The sequence below is a fragment of the Bombina bombina genome, chromosome 2, assembly GCF_027579735.1.
Source record: "Bombina bombina isolate aBomBom1 chromosome 2, aBomBom1.pri, whole genome shotgun sequence".
Taxonomy (NCBI): Eukaryota; Metazoa; Chordata; class Amphibia; order Anura; family Bombinatoridae; genus Bombina; species Bombina bombina.
In genome coordinates, this window is record NC_069500.1 from 325,352,722 (window position 1) to 325,375,172 (window position 22,451).

Consider the following 22,451-nt stretch of genomic DNA (forward strand, 5'->3'; position numbering starts at 1 on the left):
ACCTCAGTGAATCTGCAAAACTCCTTGGTATCTAGAAACACAGATGTGGGAAAACTCAAATAAAATAAAAATAGGCCAGCATGAGAATGTTGCTAATATTCGATCTAGACACCAAGTAAATGCTGATTATCTTCTTCCTTTCTGTGTTCTATAGGTCATATCTAATCTAGAGAGAAGATATTTTCATGGCCATATATGATTGTCTGGTCCTTAAACTATATTAAAAGAGGATAGGACATGGAACTTCAAGAATAATTAAATGACCTTGCTCCAGAGCTCAATACAAATAGCATGGAAGCCAAGGAGTGAATCAGAAGCACGTTAACTCCTAGTGCTACTGGATGAGTCAGAGTTCCGGCTCCAGCTACGACTCCGGCTTCGGCTATGTTCCCAGGAGCTTCTGCTGCAGTCCCTACTTCGGCTCCGACCACTACTTGGACTGCGACTCCGACTACTCCTGTGGCTGGAGAAACTGCGGCTCCTGGACCTGCTGTGGGTGCCATACCAAGAAGGTGTACTGCTGTCACTGCTGGAGGAAGATGGGCTAGGTCTGTAGTATGGTATAGGGCGCTTACGAGCACTGGATGAAGAAGAATAAAATTATTTAGCATAGCCAGTCATATATTCTCATTGCTGAGATGATAGTGTTAATAGGATACTGGGGTCATGAAAAGACATGGTTCTCTAATTTAAGATGAATACATGCTGCTTTAGTATTACATTCATTACTATTTTGGAATTCCAAAATAAAGCATAGCTAAATGTTTTGGTATGAGACTATTTCAGCTAGATGAAAAGTGTTCTGTGGCTTTTAAAAGGCAGGCACATACAGGTTGTAATCATTTACTATTTACAGGTAATGTATCTATTACAGTAAGCAAATTATTGTTAAGGCATAATACAAAATATTTGACTAATCCATCTAACAAGCAATTCTATTTCTTGGTTTGATCTTTTAAATTAGATAAAAGCAATTTTAATAGGTTAGTAGAAAACACTTGTGCCAATAATTCTCTGTCTTATGAAAGCATACGACACACTGGGACATTTCTTCAATTCAATTTTAAAGGACCATTATACTGGATTTTTTTAGCACTTCAAACCCTGAAAGTCTATCGCCTAGATTTAGAGTTCTGCGTTAGCCGTCAGGCAGGAAAGGGTCTACCGCTCACTTTCAAGCCGCGACTTTTCCATACCGCAGATCCCCTTACACCAATTGCGTATCCTATCTTTTCAATGGGATCTTCCTAACACTGGTATTTAGAGTATTGGCTGAAGTGAGCGGTAGACCCTCTACAGACAAGACTCCTACCGCCAAAAAAAGTCAGTAGTTAAGAGCTTTCTGGGCTAACGCCGGTTTATAAAGCTCTTAACTACTGTGCTCTAAAGTACACTAACACCCATAAACTACATATGTACCCCTAAACCGAGGTCCCCCCACATTGCCGCCACTATAATATTTTTTTTTAACCCCTAATCTGCCGACCGCACACCGCAGCCACATACATTATCCCTACGAACCCCTAATCTGCTGCCCCTAACATCGCCGACACCTACATAATATTTATTAACCCCTAATCTGCCCCCCCAACATTGCCGCTACCTAACTACACTTATTAACCCCTAATCTGCTGACCGGACCTCGCCGCCACTATAATAAATGTATTAACCCCTAAACCGCCGCACTCCCGCCTCGCAAACACTATAATAAATAGTATTAACCCCTAATCTGCCCTCCCTAACATCGCCGCCACCTAACTTCAAGTATTAACCCCTAATCTGCTGACCGGACCTCGCCGCTACTCTAATAAATGTATTAACCCCTAAAGCTAAGTCTAACCCTAACACCCCCCTAAATTAAATATAATTTTAATCTAACGAAATAAATTAAATCTTAAATAATTTTAATCTAACGAAATAAACTAACTAAAGTATTCCTATTTAAAACTAAATACTTACCTGTAAAATAAACCCTAATATAGCTACAATATAACAAATAATTATATTGTAGCTATTTTAGGATTTATATTTATTTTACAGGCAACTTTGTATTTATTTTAACTAGATACAATAGCTATTAAATAGTTATTAACTATTTAATAGCTACCTAGTTAAAATAATTACAAAATTACCTGTAAAATAAATCCTAACATAAGTTACAATTAAACCTAACACTACACTATCAATAAATTAATTAAATAAATTACCTACAATTACATGCCCCAAAGTAATCAGCTCTTTTGCCTGTAAAAAAAAATACAACCCCCCCAACATTAAAACCCACCACCCACATACCCCTACTCTAACCCAAACCCCAAATAAACCTAACACTACCCCCCCCCCCCGAAGATCTCCCTACCTTGAGTCGTGTTCACCCAGCTGGGCACCGATGGACCAAAAGAGGACATCCGGAGCGGCAGAAGTCTTCATCCTATCCGAGCAGAAGAGGACATCCGGACCGGCAGACATCTTCATCCAAGCGGCATCTTCTATCTTCATCCACCCGGAGCGGAGCAGAGCCATCTTCTTCCAGCCGACGCGGATCCATCCTCTTCAACCGACGCCTACTTGCCGAATGAAGGTTCCTTTAAATGACGTCATCCAAGATGGCGTCCCTCGAATTCCGATTGGCTGATAGGATTCTATCAGCCAATCGGAATTAAGGTAGGAAAAATCTGATTGGCTGATCGGTTGAAGAGGATGGATCTGCGTCGACTGGAAGAAGATGGCTCCGCTCCGGATGGATGAAGATAGAAGATGCCGCTTGGATGAAGATGTCTGACGGTCCAGATGTCCTCTTCTGCCCGGATAGGATGAAGACTTCTGCCGCTCCAGATGTCCTCCTTTGGTCCATCGGTGCCCAGCTGGGTGAACACGACTCAAGGTAGGGAGATCTTCAGGGGGTAGTGTTAGGTTTATTTAAGGGGGTTTTGGGTTAGAGTAGGGGTATGTGGGTGTGAGTTTTAATGTTGGGGGGGGTTGTATTTTTTTTTACATGCAAAAGAGCTGATTACTTTGGGGCATGCCCCGCAAAAAGCCCTTTTAAGGGCTGGTAAAAGAGCTGGTTACTTTTTAATTTAGAATAGGGTAGGGACCTTTATTATTTTGGGGGGCTTTTTTATTTTATTAGGGGGCTTAGAGTAGGTGTAATTAGCCTAATATTCTTGTAATCTTTTTTTATTTTTTGTAATTTAGTGTTTGTTTTTTTTGTAATTTAGTTTAGTTTATTTAATTGTATGTAATTGTAGGTAATTTATTTAATTAATTTATTGATAGTGTAGTGTTAGGTTTAATTGTTACTTAGGTTAGGATTTATTTTACAGGTAATTTTGTAATTATTTTAACTAGGTAGCTATTAAATAGTTAATAACTATTTAATAGCTATTGTACCTAGTTAAAATAAATACAAAGTTGTATGTAAAATAAATATAAATCCTAAAATAGCTACAAAATAATTATTCGTTATATTGTAGCTATATTAGGGTTTATTTTACAGGTAAGTATTTAGTTTTAAATAGGAAGACTTTAGTTAATAAGATTTAATTTATTTTGTTAGATTAAAATTATATTTAACTTAGGGGGGTGTTAGGGTTAGGGTTAGACTTAGCTTTAAGGGTTAATACATTTATTAGAGTAGCAGCGAGGTCCGGTCGGCAGATTAGGGGTTAATAAGTGTAGGTAAGGTAGCGGCGACATTGGGGGGGGCAGATTAGGGGTTAATAAATATAATATAGGGGTCGGCGATGTTAGGGGCAGCAGATTAGGGGTTCATAGCTATAATGTAAGTTGCGGCGGTGTCCGGAGCGGCAGATTAGGGGTTAATAATATAATGCAGGTGTCAGCGATAGCTGGGACAGCAGATTAGGGGTTAATAAGTGTAAGGTTAGGGGTGTTTAGACTCGGGGTTCATGTTAGGGTGTTAGGTGCAGACTTAGAAAGTGTTTCCCCATAGGAAACAATGGGGCTGCGTTGGGAGCTTAACGCTGCTTTTTTGCAGGTGTTAGGTTTTTTTTCATCCCAAACTGCCCCATTGTTTCCTATGGGGGAATCGTGCACAAGCACGTTTTGCCAGCTTACCGCTACCGTAAGCAACGCTGGTATTGAGGGTTGAAGTGGCGGTACATTCGGCTCAACGCACCCTTTTTGGAGCCTAACGCAGCCCCTCAGACAACTCTAAATACCAGCGTTGTCTTAAGGGTGCGCTGGGAAAAAAGCAGCGTTAGCTACACGGGTCTTTACCGACAAAACTCTAAATCTAGGCGTATGTGTTTAATCCCCACAAAAGGGTGAAAAACATAGTTAAAGTGCTGATCAGAAGCCACAGAGAACTGCTTGGTCCTGAGTGAGAGTGGCAGGTGGCCCAATCAGTAGTGGCAATTGACCAGATGATTTTTGCTGCAGCCACTGCTAACTGGGTCACTGTCTGATTCCGCTCGGGAACAGCAGTTCTCAGCATGGTTGCTAGTGCAAAAATGGCATGCCCTAACAAATTAATGTTAATAACCCTTTAATTTCCTAGGGAGAAAAAGATCTAAGCACCTATCTTCATTTAATATGTTGTGTTTCCACTGCATTTATTTGAGGTGGCAGGACAAAATGCATAAAATGTTAGACATACTTGTTATATATGTATTCAAAATAGTTATAGTAGTGTATAGAGACCTATAATATTTTACTTACTTTTTTTTATGTATATGCATTATGCATTATCATTGGGGGGGGGGGGTTCTTTCAGTTTACTCTAGTTACAATATACCATATATTGTGGTATATTCTATAAATTTTATGATGACAAATATACTTCAAAAATCCTATAACACATTACTTGTCTAAATTTTTTAGTGGGAAAGGTTTCTTGTATAGTAATATGTTTCTTACCTGGTTATTCTTCTGGCTTCTAGATGACTAGGGGAATCTCTCCTACGCTTCCTCATTGGTGAGTAAGAGCTTTGTCTCTTTCTATGTGATCCTTTCCGCGTTTCTTTGTCAGTGGATCCATACTTGCATGTCCGATCATGATCCCTGTAGGAGTCAGGTAGTTTATTGTAAATGTTTTTGATCATGTAACTCACTGTCCTTAGGGCTCAAATTGTATTAACACTCTATAGACACTTTCACTGATTGAGATATATATACACACACATATATATATATATATATATATATATATATATATATACTTTGCCCTCCACTCTACATTTTCTTTAATTTGTGTACTATGAGCTTGTCTACCCAGTGCAGACAATTATAAGGTGTACTATTGAATCCATAACTACTTCTTAGGCAGTGAATATATTGGGAACAGGATTTGGTGAGTGGTGATTATGGAATCTGAATTAACCAGGCAAAAACAGGGTGAAATGACGCAGGCGTTCTCATGTAACCTGTACCTATGGATACTGACAACAGAAATACAACAATGATTACTCTTCGTGTGTGTTGAAGATAATCAATGATCTGGCAATAAAAAAAATCTTCATTGGGACCTTTGTGGTATACACAAATTTGAAAAAAGAAGCAAATACATATGATAATTTACTGTTACTTTCTGCATATCTATCTATCAATTGCATTAGTAATGTGTGTTACTGGTCCATAATGTGTTACTTTTATACATTCACTTCTGTGTTAGGTGGTACCTGCTAGGGCTGTAGCGAGAGTAACTTGGACTTCGACGACTCCGTGAATTTTTGCTTCCAGGGCTTTTTCGGCCTGATTTTAAGGAGTAGGGTGAATGTGAATAAGACCTGTAAACATGAAGAGCAATACCAAGATGACAAACATGTTGCAGGTTTTAAATTTTATAGTGAATACCTCAAACACACAATTTGAATAGAAAATGAAACCCTTGTTCAAAGATAATGTTTCAAGCAGCAACAAAATGAATAGAAACTTGCTTGCTGTTTTTCAAATTTCAATCAAAAGCATTGGCACCAGACAAGACTATTGAGTCATGAATAATTCTTGCTTCCATATGGTGCAGTTGTGTTCCTAATGAAGACTAATGAATCGTATAACAAAATATTTAATTGAACAAGGTTAATGAAAGCAATGAAGTGTACAACCATAACTTTTAAAGCAAAATTTCAATATCTCATTGCAATAAATGGATGTCGCTCTACTGTTCTTACTTAGTAGTCAATCCCACAAACTCTGTTTCATATATAAAGTAGGTCTCATATAATGATAATAAATCATTAGAAAAAACAGAAACAATAATCAAGGAAGACATTTAAGAACTTTGAAAAGATCACTTCATGTCTTAAAACACCATTTGGGTAAAAACACCTTCAAAAAAGTTGCGCTGAAAAAATATATTATTATCAAGAATTATTTTTCAAAATTAAATGCATTTTATGTCTGTAAATATTGTCCAAGTTGATTAGCATCACACTCAAAATGAAAAATCCAGCTATTACTTCACTGGTAGTATTACCAAAACACATTGAACTAACCTTGAAGAGCTGGATCTGCATCGTGATTTTCTACCTGAAGAAGACTGATGTCGTGATGAGTAAGAACTGATGGAATGGTTTGAACTGTATGAATAAGATCTTCTGCTGGAATACGATGTACTTCTCGACCGAGGTCTACATTGGGAGTATCTGTCAGGGGACGGTTCTGATATGTTCTTCTGTTCTTCAAGGCAGCCCAGACATGGGGACAGGACTCTGCAAAATAATTAGATTAAACACATTTTATACAATATATATATATATATATATATATATATATATATATATATATATATATATATATATTAATTTGGATTAAAGAAAGCATAAATGGGATAAATAAAGACAAAAAGTAATGACTTACTTTTATCACGTACATGCTATAAATGAAAGCTAATATTAGCAGGTATAATGCTTTAGAAAGTATAGTAAAAATAACAATATCCACTGCATGCAGTGTTGGGTGGGACACTGGGTATGTTTCAAATTGTCAATAATAAAAAAAGGTAAACCTTTTTTTAAGTTTGTTTGAGAGTAAAAACATTGGCATTTACTTTGAATTTATTTGCGATGTAATTTCCTGTTTTTTTATTTTAAGTCATGTAACTGATGATTCACTTACTACCTGGCTGTAATGCTTAGTTGCAGACTAAGGGCCAGATTACGAGAGGAGTGTAAAATATCACTTAAGCGAGCATGATATTTGTGCTCCACTCAGTAATTCCAGGGCATGCAAATGTACGCTGGTATTACAAGTAAAGCGCAATGTGAATGCGACCTCACTCTTGCATTGCATGGAAGCTTTGTGCTCACGAGAGTGCAAAGCTTCCGTAGGCTCCAATGGAAGCCTCGTTCTCATGCCGTCAGAACCCTAGCACAGATTTTACATATATATGTGTATGAATATGTACACATATTAACAGATAAATATGTATAAAAACATATACATATATATTTACAGGAAATACACAGTCCCCATAGACTGCAATGTAAAGGCACTTTTCAAGGCCGTTATTTTTCCAACACCCTAGACCAGCTCACTTTAAGCTCTAAAAACTGCTTCATGCAGTTATTATTTAAAAAAAGGCTACTCATTTGTTTTATTTTGTAAAAGTATACTACATTGTATTTTGGGGCCAAAATCTATTTTTGTTCATTTTCAGAGTGCTAATTGCTACCGCGAGCTCGAGGTAGCAATAACCAGCCACTTTTAATGAAATAGAAATTACCAGTATTTCATACTTTTGATATTTCATATTTCCAGAATTTTTGGAATAAAAAAAAAAAATGTGTAAAGATATCACAATCCTCCTTTTATGCCCTTTAAATTCTTATAAGCCTACAACTTAAAAAAACAAAACACTGTTGTCCAGAATTAATATATTTTTGTTCTTCCCAAGAAAACAATTTTTCAGATTACCAAAACAAATGATGTATTCATTTTTTATAAAACGGACATACCTCTAAAACATTAAATATAAAGAATTAAGGTTATATATAAAATAATATTTATACAATTTATTCTCCCAGAATAATTAGATTAGTATCAAGTACAGACAACAATATAAAAAAATACCTGATTGCACTAAACATTCTATTGGTTTCTATTACATTTTATTTACCTTTTCTCCTCTTTGTCAGCATCTCCCACAAAATGTGGCGTGTCCTTTATGAAAGAGAAGCAACTGGTAGATGAATTTCCAGAATCAGAGATATTATCACTGTGTCCATTTGGAGTCTTCTCAGAGGAAGGGGCATGTTCAAACCCCTGATGAGCAGGGCTATCTTTATCCGGGCTGACCTTCAGTTCTGATGAGCTTGCCTGCATGGAAGGGGGTGAGCATGTATCGTTCCCAGAGTCATACTCATGGGCACCTTCTTTACGACCTTCATGACTCTTTTCTGTGACCAAAAGGCCGGGAACTGACTGAGAAATCTGAAAACATAAGAAAATGTTGACACAGGCTGAACCCAACTCAAGAAAACAACTTTAAAATTTAAAACAAATTTGCTTTTGACAATTCTTTTAAAATTGGTGTTATTCTGTATATTTTATTAACTTAAAAAAGAAAACTAGAAGAAAAAGAGAAAGCAACTGTGAGAAAGAAAACAGAAAGGGAGAAAACAAAATATCTTTACAGAAAGCCCCCAGAGGTTTCTGAAGATAAGAAAGAGCTGTAATGATATAAAAGATCATGCATAGTATTAGCATGCACCCATCTACAGAAAATGAAGCTTAGAGTAAAAAAATTGTAAATGTAATGAGCCTTCCTCTCTGATTAAGCACTGGCACTGTGACTATGGCACAGACTGTACAATAGATGGACAGAATTGTTTGTTGTAATTTAGTATAATTATGCAGGAATGTGGAATAGAGATTTCATTAGTGTATTAGAAAAGGCATATTCTTGTGGTTGCCATTTGGCAAGCAACAAAAACAACTTCACTGATCCTACATCCTGTATATGCCAGTTCCAGTATTTGAATCACTACACAGCAAATAAAACACAGGCAGAAACAACTGCTGCAAGCCAGTTTTTTCAGTTATGTGTTTTTTACAAGTAACATTCCAATTACTTACTAATACAATGTGCTTCTATAAAATCTTCAATAAAAAAACGTAAGATTTAAATCACTTTTGGAATACAATCTTTATATCTAACAACTGGCCCTCCACGGGAATTACAGTAACAGTACAATATTTAAGTTGTTATATTTTTCAGTTTTTTTGACTGTGCTGAACATATTTTGAATGCCGGAGTGAAGGTTTCCCTTTAAACAAGATATATAACTAGAAAAAATAGGTGATTGAAAGTACATTACTCTGGTCATTGTGTAGTCAATCACATCTATAGACCTGTGGTTAGAATTATAATTTAGAAATCACTACTAAAGTCACTATAACATTTTATCGGATTGTCACATTCTTGTCAATATAAAACACAATCTACAACTACATCACACTTAATGCTATGTTTTAAACGTTTTGTTTCCTATACATAGCTGCTATATCAGATAAAGACTTGTAAGAAGCCCTAGACATGCTATTATCCTGGGCCCCCTAATCCTATAAAACCACTTCCACATGTTATTGCCCAGTTGCCAAGAAATGCACTGCTTTTATTGGTGTTTTGTTTGAAAACTAATTCTAAATCACTCTCTTCCTGGTTTGCTTTGAAGAACTGAGGTGATGTGTTGCCTATTCCAATCCATTAGAATGTCTATGCAAAGCTATTCTAAACATTAGAAAACCCCACAATTGCAGATTATTTTACAAACTTTTCAAGCACATTTTTTGCATAATAATATCCGGTATCACTTGCATGAAAAAAAAATCAAGAACTTTTCAGATCCACTTGAAAACACTTTTCAATGGGATTTTTGTATTTTTCAAATTTGACAGCAATGGTCTCTTGAAAATACATTGTATTTTATTTCAAGCAGCATATATTGACAGCTTGGATTACTTTGTTCGTATCAAAGTAAAAAAAAATATTTTTTGGTTTAATAAAAAAAACTAAACAATTTTTTCTCTTGCAATTTCTGATGGACTGGAATGAGGGCTAATGATTATTTTAATTGGATTTCCAAGTTGTGGTAAGAATGTAAAACTATTTGTCTTTGGCATACTTCTGCATTGCTTTTTACAGCACTGTATTGAAGGTTGCAGCACAAAGTCAAATTTGGTCAAAGTCTCAGTAATTACAACTACAATTACAATTTTTGGAATGTTCAATAAACTCTCATTATATTATCTTAAAGGGATAGGAAAGTCCAAATTAAACTTGCATGATTCAGATAGAGCATGCTATTTTAAGCCACCTTTAAATTCACTTCTATTTACAAATGAACTTTGTTCTCTTGGTCCATTGTTGAAAAAGAGTATGTACATATCCTACACTAGTGGGAACTAGCTGGTAATTGGTGCCTGCACACATTTGTTTCCTGTGATTGCTGACTAGATGTGTTCAGCTAGCTCTCAGTAGTGTGTTGCTGCTCCGTCAGCAAAATATATCAAGGAAATTAAGCAGATTTGATAATAGAAGTAAATTGAAAGTTGTTTAAAATGGTATGTTCTATCTGAATCCTAAAAGAAAACAAATTGGGTTTCATGTCCCATTAAGCAATACAGTTATTCTGTTATAAATAAATTGTAGATATTGATAAATGAGAGTATTCTGTGTGTATGGTGATATTGATCAAAATATTTTGCTGGCTAGAAAACTGAGCCTTCAGATATTCACTCAAACATCTTGACAGCGAAAAAAGCTCTTTCCTTCAGTATCTCAGAAGGAAAATACCACAAAGCACTGTGGGGTCGATCCGATAAAAATCGTCGCCCGCAAAAGCAGGCAACACCAATATTTGCGCGGGTTTGGTATCCTATATACGGCGTAACCTAGAAGTTACGCGTGTATATTTCTGCCGTCGCCCGTAGTTTTTTGGGCCATAGGCAGGTATACCAAACCCGCGCAGTTTGGTATCCAATATACAGCGTAAGGACTTACGTGGCGAAAATGGAGAAATCTTACTCCATTTTCACCTCGCCACAAAAAGCAGCCGTAAGAAGCCTTACGCTGACTATTGGAGCACCGTAACTCCCTAAACTGGCTGCTAAAATAAACCTAACACCTAACGCATGCGCAATGTCTATCTCCCTGTCAACCGCGATCCCCCGCCCCAATCTCTAATAAAATATTTAACCCCTAAACCGCCACCATCTACATAAACTAACCCCCTACTGTGAGCCCCTAAAACGGCCACCATCTAACTGATCTATCCCCTAATGTGAACCCCTTACACCGCCGCCATCTCTATTAAAATGATTAACCCCTAATTTAATCTACCTACCCCGCCGCCAGCTATATTATCTATATTAACCCTAAGTATATTATAGTTAATATAGTTATTACATTATATATATTAACTATATTAACCCTAATTATATTAGGGTTAATATAGTTAATATAGTTACTATAGTATTTATATAAACTATATTAACTCTATCTAACCCTAACACCCCTAACTAAATTCTTATTAAATAAATCTAATATTAATATTATTAATTAAAATATTCCTATTTAAATCTAAATACTTACCTATAAAATAAACCCTAAGATAGCTACAATATAATTAATAATTACATTATAGCTATGTTAGGGTTTATATTTATTTTACAGGTAAATTGTTAATTATTTTAACTAGGTATAATAGCTATTAAATAAGTTATTAACTATTTAATAGCTACCTAGTTAAAATAATTACCCAATTACCCGTAAAATAAATCCTAACCTAAGTTACAAATACACCTACACTATCAATAAATTAAATAAACTACAAATATCTATCTAAAAATACAATTAAATAAACTAAACTAAATTACAAAAAAAAACACTAATTACAAAAAATAAAAAAAGATTACAAGATTTTTAAGCTAATTACACCTATTCTAAGCCCCCTAATAAAATAATAAAGCCTCCCAAAATAAAAAGATTCCCTACCCTATTCTAAATTAAAAAAAGTTCAAAGCTCTTTTACCTTACCAGCCCTTAAAAGGGCCTTTTGTGGGGGCATGCCCCAAAGAAAACTGCTCTTTTGCCTGAAAAAAAAAAACACAGTACCACCCCCCAACATTACAACCCACCACCCACATACCCCTAATCTAACCCAAACCCCCCTTAAATAAACCTAACACTACCCCCCTGAAGATCTCCCTACCTTGTATTCACCCAGCCGGGCCGAACTCCTCATCCGATCCGGGCGATGTCTTCCAGCAAGCGGCAGTGAAGTCTTCTTCCATCTGGGGGATGTCTTGAAGCAAGCGGCAGAGAGTCTTCTTCCATTGGCGATGTCTTCAAGCAAATCGGCATCTTCAATCTTCTTTCTTCGCTCCTCCGCCGCGGAGCATCCATCCGGCACGACGACTTCCCGACGAATGAGGTTCCTTTAAATGACGTCATCCAAGATGGCGTCCGTCGAATTCCGATTGGCTGATAGGATTCTATCAGCCAATCGGAATTAAGGTAGAAAAATCTGATTGGCTGATTGAATCAGCCAATCAGATTCAATTTCAATCCGATTGGCTGATTGGTTCAGCCAATCGTATTGAACTTGAATCTGATTGGCTGATTCAATCAGCCAATCAGATTTTTCTACCTTAATTCCGATTGGCTGATAGAATCCTATCAGCCAATCGGAATTCGATGGACGCCATCTTGGATGACGTCATTTAAAGGAACCTCATTCGTCGGGAAGTCGTCGTGCCGGATGGATGCTCCGCGGCGGAGGAGCGAAGAAAGAAGATTGAAGATGCCGATTTGCTTGAAGACATCGCCGATGGAAGAAGACTCTCTGCCGCTTGCTTCAAGACATCGCCCGGATGGAAGAAGACTTCACTGCCGCTTGCTGGAAGACATCGCCCGGATCGGATGAGGAGTTTGGCCCGGCCGGGTGAATACAAGGTAGGGAGATCTTCAGGGGGGTAGTGTTAGGTTTATTTAAGGGGGGTTTGGGTTAGATTAGGGGTATGTGGGTGGTGGGTTGTAATGTTGGCGGGTGGTATTGTGTTTTTTTTTCAGGCAAAAGAGCAGTTTTCTTTGGGGCATGCCCCCACAAAAGGCCCTTTTAAGGGCTGGTAAGGTAAAAGAGCTTTGAACTTTTTTTAATTTACAATAGGGTAGGGAATTTTTTTATTTTGGGGGGCTTTATTATTTTATTAGGGGGCTTAGAATAGGTGTAATTAGCTTAAAAATCTTGTAATCTTTTTTTTATTTTTTGTAATTTAGTGTTTGTTTTTCTTTGTAATTTAGTTTAGTTTATTTAATTGTATTTTTAGATAGATATTTGTAGTTTATTTAATTTATTGATAGTGTAGGTGTATTTGTAACTTAGGTTAGGATTTATTTTACAGGTAATTGGGTAATTATTTTAACTAGGTAGATATTAAATAGTTAATAACTATTTAATAGCTATTATACCTAGTTAAAATAATTAACAATTTACCTGTAAAATAAATATAAACCCTAACATAGCTATAATGTAATTATTAATTATATTGTAGCTATCTTAGGGTTTATTTTATAGGTAAGTATTTAGATTTAAATAGGAATATTTTAATTAATAATATTAATATTAGATTTATTTTAATAAGAGTTTAGTTAGGGATGTTATAGTTAGATAGGGTTGTTATACTTAATATATATATATATATATATATATATATATATATATATTATAATAACGATATTAACTATATTAACCCTAATATAATTAGGGTTAATATAGTTAATATAGCTGGCGGCGGTGTAGGGGGATTAGATTAGGGGTTAATAATTTTAAAATAGATAGCGGCGGGGTAGGGGCTCACTTTAGGGGGTAGGTAAGGTAGATGGCGGCGGTGTTAGGGGCTCACTTTAGGGGGTTATAGATTTAATATAGCTGGCGGCGGTTTAGGGGTTAATAACTTTATTAGGTTGCGGCGGGGTTTGGGAGCGGCGGTTTAGGGGTTAATACATATTTTATTGTTAGGCTAGTGAGGGGGATAGCGGATAGAGGGTTAGACGTGTCGGGCTATGTTAGGGAGGCGTGTTAGACAGTGCGGGTGATTTAGACTTTAGTCAGGTTTTGTAGGCGCCGGCAGTTTCTAACGTGCCGTAAGTCACTGGCGACGCCAGAAATTTGTACTTGCGCAGATTTCTGGACATCGCTGGTTTGTCAGACTTATGGCACTTTAGCATCTGACGGCGCCATATATGGGATAGCTCGAGTTGCGAGCTGAAACTGCGGGCGACGCGGGTTCCCTCGCTTGTGCCGCAAACTACGATCTTTATCGGATCGCGCCCTGTATTTCTTGTGTGAAAAAACACACACGTAAATATATTTATATTTAAGAGCAGAAATTAAAAATTTAGAAGAATTACAATGTTACAGCCTGATTAATAGTTATAAGAATTCAAATAAAACTAAAATCTTTAGTAGACAGAGCACATTACATTTCAAATATATTCTTTATTCACAAATATTTCAGGCTAAGGCTAAACTGACTAGCTGAAACATCAACTGTTATGAGATGAAATATTTGTGAATAAAGAATATACGTTGGAAATTATAAAGTCCTGAGAGTGCCCTCTTATTGTTGATTGTTGCATGAGTATCGTCGAGGAGACACCCAGACACCCAAGAGAGTGAGTGCATGGAGGTGGTGAATTATATATATAAAGGGCTTTTTTGTGGGGTACTTACCGGTACTGAGTACCCCCACCTCTGCCAACTCATAATAGGTAATATTAGTAGTTATCATGTTAATACACTAGATTACACAAGAGGGGGCTGCAAAATGCATCAGACATTGTAAATAACGTAGTCCCTTAGCTTTTCTCAAAGTTACTGAGCAAAATAATTAATCAGTACTGGCACCTTTTTCTTTTGAGTACAGGCACCTTTACTTTTACAATATATATATATATATATATACGCACACATACGCAATAGGTATATAGATAGATATATATATATATATATATATACGCACACATACTCAATAGGTATATATATATATATATATACGCACACATACTCAATAGGTATATATATATATATATACACGCACACATACGCAATAGGTATATATATATATATATATATATATATGCACACGTACTCAATAGGTCAAAGCATTGCCCACATGTACATCCCCACAGGAAATCTGAAAGGATATTAAAATTAGCTTACAATACAACAACTTTTTTGCTTAAGTTTAAATACAGATTCCATCATGCTAGTGCATTACTGCTCTGGTTAGCATTTAAAGAGTGCAGCAAAGTAAATCACGTGGACAACTGTTACCTCATCAGCACATAAGAGATTACTCAATACTGATGAGTGAATCCAGGGCAATTAAACCAATTTAAATAATGGTAAGTAAAAAAATATGTGGAAAAAGAAATCTCTTCCACTTTTAGTTAAAGTTACAGAGCCCATCTGTACATCCCCCGCAGCATATTTTAATGTCTTAAAAGCAAACGCGTCATTTATTCTAGGAAACAGACCCAAACATTATAAGGTGACAATAACACCTCTTTGAGAATGGAATAATATAATTAATATCACACTATTTTAAACAGATTTATCTCTGCAAACCTTTTTTTGTGTAAAGAAGACACCCTGTCCCTCCAGCATTCCCTTATAAAAATAAATTTTAAGTCTACTGGTGCAATCCTCACTATGATTATTCTTATAGTGTTTTCTCCAGCAGAAGCTAGAAATATATAAATATATAAAGCGATATTGCTACACCTTTAGCTTACTAAAAATATGTCAATGGTCTGAGATGTGAGGCTGAAGTCAAGCTTCATTGGCTTTTAAGTCATATTTTAGTGTTGTTTAGATGGTAGCCATGACAACACCTTCAACTACACTATAAATTATAACTGAATAAAAAAGTCAAAGGTAATAATAACCTGAAAAGGCAGCTTTAAGCCATAATTATTTCTAGTAATATGATAAATACCCTTGTGCAGAATTTCCATTGCTTGAATATACCAAATCATATTCCTATTATTGGCTCATAGCTCTTATTGGTTTTTACTAACTTAATTTAGTAAGAAAGGAGGTGAATATTTTGTTTGTTTTGCTGGCTGATATCTCTGCAGCATCTTGGTAACAAGTGACAACTAGGGTTGCCACCCATCCTTTAAAATACAGAACACTTATAAGTTACACATGCTGCAGGGTATGCAGGGAGGAAGATGAATAGTGCTATGCAGAAACACAATACATGTTCCTCCCTGCACACCCTGCAGCATGTGTAACTCATAAGTGTCCAGGAAAACATGGCTGAGGTGGCAACCCTAGTGACAACATAATAGAACAAGCACAGAATAACACATTTTCTTGAAATCTATAACTGTCTACTTTACAATTGGAGATGTGGGAAACTCTGATATATTCCCAAACAATATTAGGACCAAGAAATAGGAGAGGAGTTCAACTTGGATAATAAATTAAGTTTTAATTAAGTGTGTCTATTTCCTACACTATTTTGATATTGTTTAACTATTGTGATATATAACAGATATACTTCTTTAATTTGCTTAATATATTAATTTGACTGACTGCCACTGGCTTACTAACCTATTTCATCTTACATATCACTTTTGCTGTGCTTAAATCTGTTTGTTTTTATTTCTTGTCTATCCAAGTGAAAGCCTTAATTTCCCCATCAATTTCCATTTATGTGCTCTTGTCATTAATTAATTAATTAATTAAATTAAAAAATGTGTCTGACTGAACAGACTTATACACCTATAGAGTATTTTAATCGACCGCCCATGAATTATATACAATAACTAAAAAAAAAGATTTTAACAAATACCAAAGCAGTAAGGCAAACAAACGAGATTATTCAGTTTCTCTATATTCCCTAAATCACATGCTTTATTCACAGGCCCATCTCTCCTATTGCCTGCTCACTTTAATGGGATACTAAACACTAAATACATTTCATGCACCTCCCTCTAGTCATGGGTACTGTAATTATGAAACTTAGGTTCCACTGCAGGAATATTAAGGAGAGTTGCTGCACATTTGCAAACACATCAGCACAGGAATGTAGTCAAAGATAGATTTCAACATGGTAGTAGCACTCATAACTAGAGGGAGGGAATTACTAGGCTTGTGTATTTGTTTTTATGCATGTGAATTTGTGACAAAAAAGCAGATATTCATTTTTCTTTCACGAAACGTATATCCGAACGAATCCCCTCACTCATTTTAAAGAAAGGGAACAAATATTGATGAAATTTGTCAGTATTAATTTCTTTCCTTTAAATTAGCTTTTAAGGGTTAAATACTTCTAGCACACTGGAGAGCCGTGCTAATCCTGACCCTTCTTCAAAGAGCCCCGCTAATATGAGGCTTAGCGTGGTGGGTCTCAGAGCCTGTGCTAAAAGATCTTATCCTTTACCACAGGCTCAGGGATCCACAGCTCTAAGCTTCCTATTAGCACAGCCCAGGGCCCTGTGAGGCAGGGTTGGTATTAGGGTAGCTCTCCAGCATGCCCGAGGGTTAGTACAAAGCTAGAGGTGAAAATTTTCACCGGTAGCAAAGGAACATTTACATTTGTTTAACAAAAACAAATGTAAGTTTTCCCCGAATATTCAGTATTGATTTTTGTTTTGTAAATTAAACGAATACCGGATAGTGCAGCAGATGAATATTCAGAAAAACTCCTTTTTCAGAATATTCGTTCAAAAAGATTCATCCGAAACATATTTTTTGCTGATACACAAGTCTACTCAATACTATGCTTATAAAAGGTATTGGTGTTTAATGTCCCTTTAATTCTTACTACATTCTAAGATTACTTCCAGCCTCTGACCAGCACCACATCATGAAAACAAAATTGCACAGCACCATTTCCTCTTGAATTTTGCTTTTAGCTGAAAATGTCATTTACCTTAATTCTGGGCCCTCTCATCTTACTTTCCTCAATCATCCATGTATGCCATAACACAGAAGATGAAGAACACAGAAAAGCTTATTTTCATTCCTTGTGTACCCAAGTCAACCAATCCTTTCAGTTGTGCACTGATGCACTGTGGTACTCCTCTTCCATCTGCAATGAGCTTGCTTAGACCTATGATCTTTCCATCTTCTACTCTCTTCCTGGCACTCATAGAAAACAAGCCTCCCCTGTTGTACTATCATATGTGACAACAATATTTTCCAAAATATATGTACACATTTTAAGATTTGAAAGGAACCCAAAGGTAACCAGAATAAAGAAAGCAAAAAGTATCCAGGAGCTGGGTCAACTGTAGAGATATGACTTTGATTTATTTATTAATTAATTCATTCATTTATTTATTTCAATATTTATTTCTATATTTATAAAACTGCTGTTTCTAAAGTCTTGCTTGGTTGCTATAAATAAACATGAAATCATGAAAGTTTAATTTTGACTTTACTGTTCCTTTAAGAGCTAAATTTAAGAAAGTGCAGATGGCAAGGTTCCCAGCCAACCAATAGATTGAGAACAGGGGTTGTTAATGACCCCAATCAGATCAACCTGGAGTGATTTAACTCTGCAGCTTTATAAATGGAGCATTTGGTCTCTCTATCAACTCCCTAAGGCAATGGCTCAGTAAAAAAACAGCCTCTGATTTGCTATACAACCTGCAGCCTAATTAAAAAATCATTAGAAGCTAGGGCTGGCTACAACTCTCTTAAAATTATTCTGCCCCCTGCTTCCACACAACCAATAGCTTGAGAGCCGGGGGTTGTCAATAACCCCTGTCAGATCAGTCTGAGGCAATTTAATTCTGCAGTTTAATAAATGGAGCCTTTGGTCTCTCCATCTCCACCAAGGCAATGGCTCAGGGGGAAAAAAACAGCAACTGATTGACTAGAATACATGCAACCGAATTAAAAATAAAGATCAGAAGCTAGGGCTGGCTAGAGGCTGCAGAAATAATGTATTTCATTTATAATATACAAAAACAAAGTATTAGTCCCTAATCTGCAGCCCCTAACCCCGCCGACCCCTGTATTATATTTATTAACCCCTAACCTGCCCCCCACAACGTCGCCGCCAGCTACTTACAATAATTAACCCCTAATCTTCCGACCGCAAATCGCCGCCACCTACGTTATCCCTATGTACCCCTAATCTGCTGCCCCTAACATCGCCGACCCCTTATATTATATTTATTAACCCCTAATCTGCCCCCCCTCAACGTCGCCGACACCTGCCTACACTTATTAACCCCTAATCTGCCGAGCGGACCTGAGCGCTACTATAATAAAGTTATTAACCCCTAATCCGCCTCACTAACCCTATCATAAATAGTATTAACCCCTAATCTGCCCTCCCTAACATCGCCAACACCTAACTTCAATTATTAACCCCTAATCTGGGGAGCTCACCGCTATTCTAATAAATGGATTAACCCCTAAAGCTAAGTCTAACCCTAACACTAACAACCCCCTAAGTTAAATATAATTTTTATCTAACGAAATAAATTAACTCTTATTAAATAACTTATTCCTATTTAAAGCTAAATACTTACCTGTAAAATAAATCCTAATATAGCTACACTATAAATTATAATTATATTATAGCTATTTTAGGATTAATATTTATTTTACAGGCAACTTTGTATTTATTTTAACCAGGTACAATAGCTATTAAATAGTTAAGAACTATTTAATAGCTAAAATAGTTAAAATAATAACAAATTTACCTGTAAAATAAATCCTAACCTAAGATATAATTAAACCTAACACTACCCTATCAATAAAATAATTAAATAAACTACCTACAATTACCTACAATTAAACTAACACTACACTATCAATAAATTAATTAAACACAATTCCTACAAATAAATACAATTAAATAAACTAGCTAAAGTACAAAAAATAAAAAAGAACTAAGTTACAGAAAATAAAAAAATATTTACAAACATAATAAAAATATTACAACAATTTTAAACTAATTACACCTACTCTAAGCCCCCTAATAAAATAACAAAGCCCCCCAAAATAAAAATTTCCCTACCCTATTCTAAATTAAAAAAGTTACAAGCTCTTTTACCTTACCAGCCCCTGAACAGGGCCCTTTGCGGGGCATGCCCCAAGAATTTCAGCTCTTTTGCCTGTAAAAAAAAACATACAATACCCCCCCCCAACATTACAACCCACCACCCACATACCCCTAATCTAACCCAAACCCCCCTTAAATAAACCTAACACTAATCCCCTGAAGATCTTCCTACCTTGTCTTCACCATCCAGGTATCACCGATCCGTCCTGGCTCCAAGATCTTCATCCAACCCAAGCGGGGGTTGGCGATCCATAATCCGGTGCTCCAAAGTCTTCCTCCTATCCGGCAAGAAGAGGACATCCGGACCGGCAAACATCTTCTCCAAGCGGCATCTTCGATCTTCTTCCATCCGGTGCGGAGCGGGTCCATCTTGAAGCAGGCGACGCGGATCCATCCTCTTCTTCCGATGTCTCCCGACTAATGACGGTTCCTTTAAGGGACGTCATCCAAGATGGCGTCCCTCGAATTCCGATTGGCTGATAGGATTCTATCAGCCAATCGGAATTAAGGTAGGAATTTTCTGATTGGCTGATGGAATCAGCCAATCAGAATAAAGTTCAATCCGATTGGCTGATCCAATCAGCCAATCAGATTGAGCTCGCATTCTATTGGCTGTTCCGATCAGCCAATAGAATGCGAGCTCAATCTGATTGGCTGATGGGATCGGCCAATCGGATTGAACTTGATTCTGATTGGCTGATTCCATCAGCCAATCAGAAAATTCCTACCTTAATTCCGATTGGCTGATAGAATCCTATCAGCCAATCGGAATTCGAGGGACGCCATCTTGGATGACGTCCCTTAAAGGAACCGTCATTAGTCGGGAGACATCGGAAGAAGAGGATGGATCCGCGTCGCCTGCTTCAAGATGGACCCGCTCCGCACCGGATGGAAGAAGATCGAAGATGCCGCTTGGAGAAGATGTTTGCCGGTCCGGATGTCCTCTTCTTGCCGGATAGGAGGAAGACTTTGGAGCCTCTTCTGGACCTCTTCAGCACCGGATTATGGATCGCCAACCCCCCCTTGGGTTGGATGAAGATCTTGGAGCCAGGACGGATCGGTGATACCTGGATGGTGAAGACAAGGTAGGAAGATCTTCAGGGGCTTAGTGTTAGGTTTATTTAAGGGGGGTTTGGGTTAGATTAGGGGTATGTGGGTGGTGGGTTGTAATGTTGGGGGGGGGGTATTGTATGTTTTTTTTTACAGGCAAAAGAGCTGAAATTCTTGGGGCATGCCCCGCAAAGGGCCCTGTTCAGGGCTGGTAAGGTAAAAGAGCTTGTAACTTTTTTAATTTAGAATAGGGTAGGGAATTTTTTATTTTGGGGGGGCTTTGTTATTTTATTAGGGGGCTTAGAGTAGGTGTAATTAGTTTAAAATTGTTGTAATATTTTTCTTATGTTTGTAAATATTTTTTTATTTTCTGTAACTTAGTTCTTTTTTATTTTTTGTACTTTAGATAGTTTATTTAATTGTATTTATTTGTAGCAATTGTGTTTAATTAATTTATTGATAGTGTAGTGTTAGGTTAATTGTAGGTAATTGTAGGTAGTTTATTTAATTATTTTATTGATAGGGTAGTGTTAGGTTTAATTATATCTTAGGTTAGGATTTATTTTACAGGTAAATTTGTTATTATTTTAACTAGGTAACTATTAAATAGTTCTTAACTATTTAATAGCTATTGTACCTGGTTAAAATAATTACAAAGTTGCCTGTAAAATAAATATTAATCCTAGAATAGCTATAATATAATTATAATTTATATTGTAGCTATATTAGGATTTATTTTACAGGTAAGTATTTAGCTTTAAATAGGAATAATTTATTTAATAAGAGTTAATTTATTTCGTTAGATAAAAATTATATTTAACTTAGGGGGGTGTTAGTGTTAGGGTTAGACTTAGCTTTAGGGGTTAATCCATTTATTAGAATAGCGGTGAGCTCCGGTCGGCAGATTAGGGGTTAATAATTGAAGGTAGGTGTCGGCGATGTTAGGGAGGGCAGATTAGGGGTTAATACTATTTATGATAGGGTTAGTGAGGCGGATTAGGGGTTAATAACTTTATTATAGTAGCGCTCAGGTCCGCTCAGGCAGATTAGGGGTTAATAAGTGTAGGCAGGTGTCGGCGACGTTGTGGGGGGCAGATTAGGGGTTAATAAATATAACATAGGGGTCGGCGATGTTAGGGCAGCAGATTAGGGGTACATAGGGATAACGTAGGTGGCGGCGTTTTACGGAGCGGCAGATTAGGGGTTAAAAGTGTAATGCAGGGGTCAGCGATAGCGGGGGCGGCAGATTAGGGGTTAATAAGTGTAAGGTTAGGGGTGTTTAGACTCGGGGTACATGTTAGAGTGTTAGGTGCAGACGTAGGAAGTGTTTCCCCATAGCAAAC

At 36.7% G+C, this 22,451-nt stretch overlaps 1 protein-coding gene across 1 annotated transcript in view; it reads right to left on the reverse strand.

The window, feature by feature from the left end:
* Window positions 1-321: 321 nt before the first annotated feature.
* The window catches only part of SRRM4 (serine/arginine repetitive matrix 4), a 164,651-nt gene continuing 142,521 nt past the window's right edge, over window positions 322-22,451 (reverse strand). The window contains exons 9-13 of the mRNA XM_053699748.1: window positions 8,078-8,391; window positions 6,456-6,671; window positions 5,640-5,747; window positions 4,879-5,022; window positions 322-580 (exon numbers count right to left, since the gene is read on the reverse strand). Coding sequence (XP_053555723.1) covers window positions 322-580; window positions 4,879-5,022; window positions 5,640-5,747; window positions 6,456-6,671; window positions 8,078-8,391 — 1,041 coding nt within the window. The remainder of the gene's footprint in view (window positions 581-4,878; window positions 5,023-5,639; window positions 5,748-6,455; window positions 6,672-8,077; window positions 8,392-22,451) is intronic.